Raw genomic sequence first — 12054 nt, forward strand, 5'->3', positions numbered from 1 at the left:
ATGCCTCAGAACTCAAAGTTGTCGATCGCCCTTCTGGACAATGTTAACATAGGGCTTCCTTTTGGCACAGTACAGTTTTACTGGCGTCTGTGGATGTAGCTACATATCATGGTACTTGACGAGGGCTGCGTGCGGCCAGAGGGATAAGAAATTCTGTTATGTTCGGTTGTTCAGCTTAGACTCATGCCCGTGTCCTTTACGCACTGAAATTCCTTCTGATTCCTTGAAACTTTTTATTATGTTATGCTCTGTTGAAGGTGAAATATCCAAATGTATTCCTCTCTTACATGGAGGAACATTGTTTTACAACTTTTTAAATAATTTTCTGATGTATTTGTTGGCAGACTGGCCATCCTCAGCCCATCTTTGCTCCTAAAGGACCAGACCTTTCTTTAATCTAGCTTTTTTACCAGATCATAATTATAATCACCTGTTGACAACACCTGTTTCAAATCAGATCATTGTTTAATCAAATTTACATAATTACTAGTCCTAAATTGCAGCTGTCCCAACTTTTTTTGGATGTGTTGCAGGTCTAAATGACATGAAAGGATGTATATTTACAAATGAAATGAAGTTAACCAGACAATACATAAAATATTTTGTTTGTATATTTGTTCATAGAGTCTGCCATGAAATACACAAGGTAAATTTGGAAATCACTACTTTATTTTATTTGGGAATTCATACTGTCCCAAATATTTCTGATTTGGGCTGTATGTTTGTTTTTCATATTGACATTTTATTTGAAAATGAAGATTAATGTTTCATGTTTTTTTTTTACATAAATAAACTGACCACACGCATCACATCTTATTTGATCAGTTTAATAGTTTATAAACGCACCAATTATTATGATGTTACATTTGATAAAGCAACATGTAAATGATGTGTTTGGAGGTTTGAAATCAAGAAACCACATTAGAAAGCGTTTAAACACCAAACATGATCTCAGATGATAAAATGTCATTTTTCTGAATCACGGGTCTATTAAACACTAAACCATGACCTGAAATCCATTCTAATGCACCCTGCAATTATGATTACTATTACGTAAACACTCATAATTACACCGGTTACAGCTTGTAAACACAACAAAGTCAAATAATCATATATACCAGTGAGTAAAAGTGACAGAAACTGCATCTCCATCAACTGTATCTCCCAAGTCTATCCAACTTTTCCCTGAAGGTTCCCTTTTCACATCCCATAACAAACATTATGAAGAATATTTGTGCTAGTTTATCATATTTTACAGTTAATATGAAAAACTGGTTTACCCATAAAAAGACAAAAATCAATCACATACATTAAATAATTTCACAAAGAAAGTGTAAAGTCTCCACAAAAAAGGGAAAAAACTCTTTTTAACACTTGAGTACAAGTAAACAATACACAAGTTCAATGAAGGCAAACGATGGAGAAAAATAGGAAAAAAGTGCACTGGATTTAAGGACAATCTCTTTGCTGGATAACACGTAGCGTGATCAAGAAGCATCATCAATTTTCCCTGTCAAATGAGCTTTCTGATAATATATTATGTGAGAAAATTACATTTTTGTCATCATCATCACCATCTAGTAATAAACATGATTTTTAAGTCAAGCTATTTAGCAAAATGCAAAAAACATTTTTTTCGAGGAAGTCCATCTTTATTGATAATACTAATAAAAAACAGATTTCAACTAAATGTTTGTCAATTGTTACATTTAAAGGGAATAATTCAAGTTTGCTGTCCAAAAAGTCAATTATAAAATATAAAACACAAAAATGATTTTAATTTAAGAAAACTCATTTTTGAGAAAACTAATTTTGTTGTGAATTGTGTTATGAAAAAATTGTGAATTAAAAAAAAAAAACAGAATTTGAGAAAACTAATGTTTAGGTAATTTTGAGAAAACTAATTTGAGAATTTTTGAGAAAATGGAATTTGAAGAAACAAAATTGGGAACAAAATTGTGTAATTTTGAGAAAACTAATTTGAGAATTTTTGAGAAAACAAATTGAGAATTGAGAAAACTAATTTGAGAAACTAAATTGAGAAAACTAATTAGAAAATTTGAGAAAACCTCCATTTAAACTATGAAAGAAAAAAATTATATTGTGAAAAAAAACAGATTTCAGCTTAATTTTGATTTTAATTAACTTTCTCAATTTTTTTTTTTTGAAAAATTACTTACTAAAACAAAAAAAAAAACTGAATGAGACTGAATTTTGAGCTTTGAGAGAGCTATTCCTTTTAAATATCACAAACATATTTATTACTCTGTCAACTAAAAAACTATAACCTTGACAAAATGTTTATTTTCCAATCATCAATTTGACCCATTCCGTTCCAAAGTTCAGTCCCAAACATGTTTCATACTGCAAAATTCTACATTTGCAACAGCAAGCAACACTGAATGTTTACTATAACAGGAACTAACAGAAAAACCCGAACTGCTTGCTAATCATCACCAGGCTGTGTATCATTTCTACACAGGAACTTTGTTAGCAAAACTCTAAACACTTTCAGACGCTTCAGTGTTCTTCTGATCCTCAAGTCACACCAATTGCTCTCATCTCAAAACTAGCTGGCAAGATTTTAGTGTACATCTCTAGAAGTCACGGATTACATTAGCAAAGCGAACACCTTTGTCGGTGCCTAATGGAAATACATAAGCTTTGGTAGGAAGATGAAAACAATAAAGTGAATGCAACCGCGGCCTTGCTACAGTATCCGAGCTGTGAGTTTTATTCGAGGCGCAAAGTGAGTTAAAGTTAGCCAAGTTTACCCGGGGGGTAATTAAAACACGGAGAACAGAGAGCCGAGGGCTAATCCAGTAGCAGCGCCGGCTAACATGCCCAGAGCCACATCACCCGTGTCCTCGCGCCGGCGCTCCTGAACAATCACATGGTTGACGGGCTGAGTGAATCCACCTGATAGAGACGAAGAAGAAATGATGATCAAAATATTTGACTCCAATCAGATTTAGATAGCTTTGCTGTAATTCTGTTAATTCATTCATTTATTTTCATACACTTCTAACTATTGTAATTTACTTACCTCTTTCCCTTTGTAAGAATGCAGTTAAATGTAACTTGTATTTTCCTTAAATAATATAATATAATTTCCTAAATATATATATTATATTTATCTTTTATATCTCTTGGTTGTGTTTAAATATTTTAATTTATGAATGAAAACTAATTCTATAAATAAAAAAAGACATTCCAGACACAATCAGGGTAATACGGGAACCATGGGAGTACAATTTTTTTAAAGTCCCAGTGAAATCAAAATGTACGTTTTTTAGGTGTAAGTATCAACATATTAGTCTTAAATTAATCTATAAGCTTATGTGCTTTGAAGTAGTGAAAACTTTTACATTTTAAAGTGAATAAACATTCAAAGTTTGAGATTGGTCACTTTCGGCAGTATTAAGAATTTTTTTTTTTCATGACTGCATAATTCTGTTTCTCGTCATATTTTCTGACCAATCAATGCTCTCTAGTATCTGACAGGACACACCCCCTTCAAAAAGCTTTTACTACATGCTGAAATAGGTCACTCATTCACATCAAAAAGCATTCATACCGAGAGTTAAATAAATAAATCCACAAATTCCTATATAAATAACAATAAATAAATAAAAAAATAAATACACAAATTCCTGCATAAATAAAACAATAAATAAATCCGCAAATAAATAAATAAATCCACAACTTCCTGCATGAATAAAACTATAAATAAATAAATCCGCAAACAAATAAATGAATAAATCAACAAATTCCTGCATAAATAACAATAAATAAATAAATCCGCAAATAAATAAATAAATCCACAAATTCCTGCATAAATAAAACAATAAGCAAACAAATAAATGAATAAATCCACAAATTCCTGCATAAATAAAACAATAAATAAATCCGCAAATAAATAAATAAATCCACAAGTTCCTGCATAAATAAAACAATAAGCAAACAAATAAATGAATAAATCCACAAATTCCTGCATAAATAAAACAATAAATAAATCCGCAAATAAATAAATAAATCCACAAGTTCCTGCATAAATAAAACAATAAGCAAACAAATAAATGAATAAATCCACAAATTCCTGTATAAATAAATAAAATAAATAAATAAATAAATAAATCCACAAATTCCTGCATAAATAAAACAATAAATAAATCCGCAAATAAATAAATAAATCCACAAGTTCCTGCATAAATAAAACAATAAGCAAACAAATAAATGAATAAATCAACAAATTCCTGCATAAATAACAATAAATAAATAAATCCGCAAATAAATAAATAAATCCACAAATTCCTGTATAAATAAAAATAAATAAATAAATCCACAAATTCCTGTATAAATAAATAAAATAAATAAATAAATAAATCCACAAATTCCTGCATAAATAAAACAATAAATAAATCCGCAAATAAATAAATAAATCCACAAGTTCCTGCATAAATAAAACAATAAGCAAACAAATAAATGAATAAATCCACAAATTCCTGCATAAATAACAATAAATAAATAAATCCGCAAATAAATACATCCACAAATTCCTGCATAAATAACAATAAATAAATAAATCCGCAAACATATAAAAAAATCCACAAATTCCTCCATAAATAAAACAATAAATAAATAAATAAATAATAATGCATGCAGAAAAATAATTAAATAAACAACACAAATATTGGGAATAAAAAAATGCTAAATCCATCACCACCTCAAACGTTTATTAATTTTTGAACGTAGTTCCGTATTTACTTTTCCTCAGCTCAACATGCTAATGAGGGTGTGTATCAATCATCAGTAGGTGGTCTTTATGCTATCATTGGTTGATTGTTAGAAAAAAAATGCAAATCATTACATGCTAAAATGTATCATTTATTTAGATAAAAAAGCATTCATACCGAGAGTTCACCTAAACTATGGAGGACGAAACCTGCAAAAACAATTAATAAAATAAGCAAACAAATAAATAAATCCAAAAAATCCTGTATAAAAAACAATTAATAAATAAATACACACATAAACATTCAAATAATTGATATTACAATAATTATAAAGTTGGGGGAATAAAATGCTAAACTACAAGTTGATTCATTATGTTATGCCAGCATTGGTTGATTGTTAGAAGAAACTCTATTAATCATCACTACATGGTAAAATCGGTCATTTATTCATGTCAAAGAGCGTTCAAACCGAGTGTTCACCAAAACACTTGCAAATATAAAAAAATTAATAAACGTTTGCCAAACAGCGTTGATCTACGGCAAGCCCAGAGGGGAAAAATACATCTGACTGGCACAGCTGTGATGTAAACGGCACACTATTGTTTTTTTTGTGTTTTTTTTAAAAAGGGAGGAGCTACTATGTCCTGCCCTCGTTTTGTGTTTTAGTTGAGATTACATCAAACACTGAATAAAAATGCACATTTTAATGATTAATCGTGCAGCTCTAGGACAAATGTCAAGCCATTTAGGGTTACCTTGATAGTGATAAGGGTAGGCGACTGCATACTGCTGCCCGTCGGCTGAGTAAACCATCTGTGTCGCATATGGTGGAGGATGAGGAACGTAACCGCCATAACCATCAGGATAAAAGACCTGCATCAATGAGAAAATCATCAGAGATGAGAGATTAGTTGCATAGTATCATTGGATGCTCATATTTATTTTATTTAGATAATTTATTTTATGATCTTTTTATCATTTATTTCCATTCATTATGTTGTAAAATAAATACCATCTGGCTAAAAATGTTTATTTATACATATTATAAATCTACTATATTATACATTTGAATTTGTAATATTTATGCTTTTTTTATATATATATTTTAACCATTTTAATGTTTTTTATTTGTTACATAAACATTTTCAAAGCAATTAAATTATGTTCTATTTGAATCTAAACCTTTTGTTGTTAATCTATAATGTTGAAATATTATTAAATTAAAACATTTCGTGATTATTTTACTGATGATTTTTAGTACTTTAATATTTTATGCATTTAAAACTTTTACATTTATATTGTTTTATTTTATTGTTTTAACTTTAATAAAACAAAAATTTCCCAACTATAAAATGTAATCAAATCATTTATTAAGAAACCAAAAGCATTTTTTCTGATATATAACATCATCAATTAAATTAAATTAAAATAAAAAAATATGACATTTAGAAAAAGAAAATTATTGATGGCCATAACATCAAAATAACAAATTACATGTGCAGTTTTTTCTTTCTTTCACTGGCCTTATTGTGCTTTATTTCTTGCTGATAACACTTTTATAGCAGCCAATATACCTTCAGTCATTGCTTGTACATGTAATCTGACCTCAATAGCTCTCTGTAGTCAAAGCAGTCCATAAACAAACAATGAGGACACCCAAAACGAAAACACATGCAACCAAATAACCTGGATATCTTCAATAAAATAAAAAAATTACACAAATACCTGTGGAGTTGGGTTTAGCTCAGAATATGGTGGAGGAGCCGATGCCACAGGATCCTCCACAAAACCCATCTGAGGAGGAGCCACAACCTACAAAACACAACATTGAGCACGTTTACATGCACGCCAACACCTAGATAACTCACAAAACATGTTAATATCCAGTTTTCCTGGTTTACATGCAAACCAATAACCTGGTGCGAGTAAATTGTGTTTACAAGAACAGATTGATATGTTGAGCTATTCTTGTAAACTGCGGTTTACTTGAGAATGTAACTCCTAGTGTGAGTAGGATGTACTCTCTGGAAGGGCATTCGCAGTGTAAAACATATGCCAGAATAATTGGTGGTTCATTCCATTGTGGCAAGGAAAATTAACGCAGAAAATAAACCGAAGGAAAGTGAGCGAGGAACTCCTAGTGTTGCATTATGACAATTGTCATATTCAATAAATAAACGGTATTAAGTAAGTTTTACGCTGACATGTTTACATGCATTGATTATGACTTTTCGGACTGAACGCACTTATTGAGTATGTGTACATGGACATTAGTAATCTAGTCATTTACCTTATTCTGAATAAGACAATTATTAACTGTGCAATGAATTTCAGCAGCTGAAACTGATCGTATACTTATCTACAATTCAGTTAAGATGGAAATCGATTACGATGCAATTGAGGTTTATATAAATGAATCTGGTGGCAATTGTCTTTAGAATTGTTTACATGGTATTTTCTGTTTGTTTTGCCTCTGAATGATAAATATTAAAGTGCATTAATGCAACACAAGAAACGCTATAAATATTACTGGCATTCGCAAGCGCCACCTGCTGGCAGAGAGTCAATATGCCTCTAATTTTTAAGCAGCAGGCCAATCATTTTCACAAAACGAAAGTCAGGAGATTCTGTGTTTGCTTCAGATTTTGAAATTATAGTTTAATTTAGACGAAAAAAAAATGCATTTTTGTTCAGTTTATGATCAAATTGCTGTGGTGCCCTCTAGTGCAGAGTTTTTAAACTATGTTCCTGGAGGACCACCAGCTCTGCACATTTTCCATGTCTCCTTAACAAAACACACCTGATTCAGATCATCAGCTCATTAGCAGAGACTGAAAAACCTATAATGAGCATAACAGACAAAGGAGACATTAAAAGCATGTAGTGTTGGTGGTCCTCCAAGAGCGTGGTTGAGAAACGCTAGATTATAAATAAGAACGAACACAGGCAAAGCCCTATTTTTTTTATTTGTATTAAGAGACTTATTTTATTTGTGTATGTTACTGATTTGATTCGGGGTTTGATTTAAAATGTACATTTATTTGTGTTATATTTCAATTTGGAAGCAATAGCGTAATAAAAGGACCCCTTTTGACTCTATAATATCTTTAATCTCATTATGTAAAAAATAAATAAATCAGGAGAAATATCTAATCATGAAATCAAATTCGCAAATTGAATAGCGAGTAAAAGCTATAGTTCAGCCAAAAATTACAATTCTTTCATCATTTACTCTTTTCAAACCTTTATGAGTTTCTTTCTTATGTTGAACACAAAAGAAGATACTTTGAAAAATGTTGGAAACCTGTATCTTAATAATGACTTCCCTATTATGGAAGTCAATGGTTACAGGTGGTTCTCAGCATTCTTCCAAACATCTTTTGTGTTCAACAGAAAAAAAGAAACTCAAAGGTTTGAGTGCGAGTAAATAGTGAGTACATTTTCATTTTTGTGTGAATCACTCCTTTAAGTATATTGTTACATCCCTAGTAAACAAGCATGCATTTTCCCCACCCATAATGCACTTGTGTAACTCACAGTGTTAAGCCTTGCATCCTGGAGAGCCATTGTCCAAGCCCTACAAGAAAACACACTAAGTTTGTAACATAAAATTGTATAATAAAGCACAAATCATAAAAGACGATAATAAATTGTCCTTACAGCGCGTCGTCTGCACTGTCTGCGCAGATGCTGATCACTCGACCATCCCGACAGACAATCTGCAGGAGCGAGTCTTTGCCTTTGCCTTCAGGAGGAGTGAGCTCTGCAGATAAACAATACATACCCTTTTCAGTTGGACACTATGATTTCTGCTGTGTTAAAAACGTGGACAAATTGCAGAATCCAGTCATATGTTTGAATTACATGTATTGCATTGTATTTGGAGAAATAAACGTAAAGTATTGCTGTGGACCTAATAAAATAGTGATTTGGATTAGTGTCTGTAATTATCAAACTGCTTCTAACAATTTAAATACAAAATCTGTTTGTTTTGTGTGTGTTTGTTTAAATTAATAGCGCAGTTTGGATTACTACACAAAATCTGACATGCTTACAGTCTTACTTTTTGAGGATGTAAACATGAACTTTATTTCCAGAGCTGACATGAGTCTCTTCATCTGCATTTTACAGTTTTATATAAGAAAGGATACGGTCACATAATTCATACACAGATTTTCCAGCATCCTTAATACAACCTGTAAAAATATGTAAATATGTACACTGAAAACATTTTTTCTGCCAAATTGTTGCAAACAACTTATTTGTGTTGAATTAAAACAAACAAATTAAATTTAGTAACGTTCAACTTAATTTACTTATTTAAATTCAACATAAACAAATTGTTTACAACCACTTAACTTAAAAAAATTTGGTAAATTCAAGGAATTATCTTCGAATCATTTTTTTCAGCGTAATATGTAAAAATTTTAGGCATTAGTTTATCTAAAGAACAAAAATTATATGAATCCTAAGTTGCTTAAAACTGAAATTAAACTGCTTAAAATCTTTCAGTTGAAACTTTACTAGTCATCCCAACTCACATCAGTTAAACTGACAAAGCTTTGTAGTTAAACTTTGTATAACTAAAAAAAACATTTGTTAAAACACAACTAACTAAATAAAATATGTTAAAATAATGTAAAAAAAAAAAACATTTATGACTTGATTTTTTTACTGTGTAATAACTTTATAAATTGTTGCAACTGAACATGCTTTTATTTTACAATTTATAAAATGTATTCAGCTGAAAAATTATAAAACAATTAAAATGAATAAAAATGAATACAGAATTTGTCATTAAATGGATTGCATAGGGCACTACAGTAGTTTTCTGTATTTTCTAATTGATTACCAAATTGTCCCAACACAAATCAATTATGTTAACCTAATCATTTGTACAAATATAAGTGGATTCAACATAAAAGAATTAGGTTGTCCTAAAACTAACTTTACAATTGTGTCAACACATGTTAAATATGTAGTTTAAACTAGCAATTTTTTTGAGCATGCTTGTACTTCTGAGGTTTTTGTAGATCAGAAGGAGACTGGTGTGTGTCTCAGACTGACCTCGACAAGCACTGGCATTGCGGATGTTAATGCAGTCCACCTTCATGTGGATCTCGTCCTCCATGTCCCGCCGCTGCTGGTCATCGTAGAAGACGAGACGTCCATCTGACCAGAGGTCAAACCAGTTCTTCTTCCAGCGCCGCAAGATGGTGCCTGAGAGGAGACAACTCTGGTCAGAGACAGGCTGTATTTACTTATTTAATTAATTTATATTTATGAATATTTGTACTCATGTATGCATCAAATTCTACTTGTATATTTTATAGTATGTGCTCATTATAAACTTAGTTTATATTTATATATCTTAATTATATTTTAAACAAATATAATTTCTTTATTTAATGATACATTTTATAATCTGTACGTTTAAATTATAAAAATTTATTTATAAATATTTGATATTAATTCATAATAGCGATTCATAATAATTAATTTATCCTTATATATACAATTTATTTCATGCATTTACTATTAAGTTATCAATTAAACATTAAATCAATCAATTACACAATAAATGATTCAAGAAATATACTTATAATTTATATACAAAACAATATAATTTTAAACTATGCATTGTAAACTTTTAAAAAATCCACCGAATTCTATTTACTCATTTATTCTATAATAAATTATACAACAATGAAAAAAACATTGAAAGACCTATAAAAATTTGCAACTTACGCACACAAAATAGTAAATTTTCATAAAGAAAAGTGTTTTTTAGCAATACTGTTGTAAAATACTTAAATTATTATGTTTTGGTAATTTTAAAGTTGCTATTGCAAATACAGCATATGTAATATAAACAAGTTACGCAATGCTACAGTTTTCCATAGGGTAAATTTCACTACAATATTCATCACAGTTTGTTTTACAGTTTATCAGTTCACTATAGTTAATAATAGAGTAGGCTATGCTGTAGCAGTCGTTAACAATGTGTTGCAAATACTATAATATGTACAGTTTGACCATATATTTTAATACAGTATGGTTCAAAAACACAATAGTACCCTACTTACTATAACTTATTGTAGTTTTTTTTCCACGTTGATAAATAGTAAGCTCAAGTTCAGTTAAGAGTTGTTTACTAACTTCCTTAAAGAAGTCATGCCAAGATAACTCACGCCAAGAAAGAGGAAAAGAAAGTATTTGTGCATTTGAAAAACATTTCAACCTAAGGTTTCTTACACTTCATTTATATTTCATGAGTTCCCAGAAAGCAACTGTAAATAATAAAAGTGCTACTTAATCTTTGATATGATTAACTAAACCCACAAATACAACATTAAAAGGCACAAAACAACTAAAACGAAAGACTTTGGTGTAAATAATAAATGTAATAAACACTCACTCTGTCTGTGCAGCCACCCGCTCTTCACAAACGCCATCCTCTAGGAAACTCACAATCTAAAACAACAAAACAATTCACTTAAAACATGCTCTACATATATATTAAAACTCATATATGTGTAAATATCGCCTATGTTTTACATTAATGTTAATTTCACGGTCGAACTTCGACTCTTAGTTTCAGAGTTAACGTTAGCTTTGCGTTTGCGGCGCCTTTACGCTAAAAAAAATGACGACAAACCGACACAATTAACACCCCAAGGCTTTTGAATACAACATTAAACATATGTAAACACTGAGCTTGTAACAAATATGTTGCATTAGCTGGTTTACAAGTGTAAATGTACCCTCTTTCGCTGTGTTGTCGTTTGTATGCGCGACTAGCAGAGTGACATCAGCAGCATCTCCGCTCAGCTGACGCTTTTGTCACTGTATCAGATGATCAACTCGACTTTTATTAAGCTTTCCTAAGACTTTTATTAAGTTTATATAGCTCGTTTTGATGTGATTTCAAAACAAATTGAGTTAAAAGGTGTGAACGTGAAAGTTATCTTAAATTAACATTTAAGGTTATTTTGATCATTTTTTCAATAGTGTTTTCGAAATAAACATGATGCAGCTATTAAAAAGTTACAGAAATAAAATACATATATATTATTATTAAAATTTACAATAAATTAAATTTAACATTGTTTATTTTGTTATAAACTATAATACATAATCTATTTACCTATTATAAACATTGACAAACCTTTAATGCATAATATAATATAATATAATATAATATAATATAATATAATATAATATAATATAATATAATATATTCATTAATTAATTTTCTTGTCGGCTTAGTCCCTTTAATAATCCGGGGTAGCCACAGCGGAATGAACCGCCAACTTAT

At 30.1% G+C, this 12054-nt stretch overlaps 1 protein-coding gene across 1 annotated transcript; it reads right to left on the bottom strand.

Moving 5' to 3' along the window:
• Window positions 1-1341: 1341 nt before the first annotated feature.
• On the bottom strand, window positions 1342-11561 carry plekhb2 (pleckstrin homology domain containing, family B (evectins) member 2). The gene is given in 8 exon segments (NM_201002.1): window positions 1342-2919; window positions 5492-5609; window positions 6462-6548; window positions 8274-8313; window positions 8397-8499; window positions 9804-9956; window positions 11155-11210; window positions 11501-11561. Coding segments are annotated over 7 exon segments (672 nt in total). The 5' UTR covers window positions 11192-11210; window positions 11501-11561; the 3' UTR covers window positions 1342-2785.
• Between the last annotated feature and the right edge of the window lie 493 nt (window positions 11562-12054).

The sequence above is a fragment of the Danio rerio genome, chromosome 22 (genome assembly GCF_049306965.1).
Source record: "Danio rerio strain Tuebingen ecotype United States chromosome 22, GRCz12tu, whole genome shotgun sequence".
Taxonomy (NCBI): domain Eukaryota; kingdom Metazoa; phylum Chordata; class Actinopteri; order Cypriniformes; family Danionidae; genus Danio; species Danio rerio.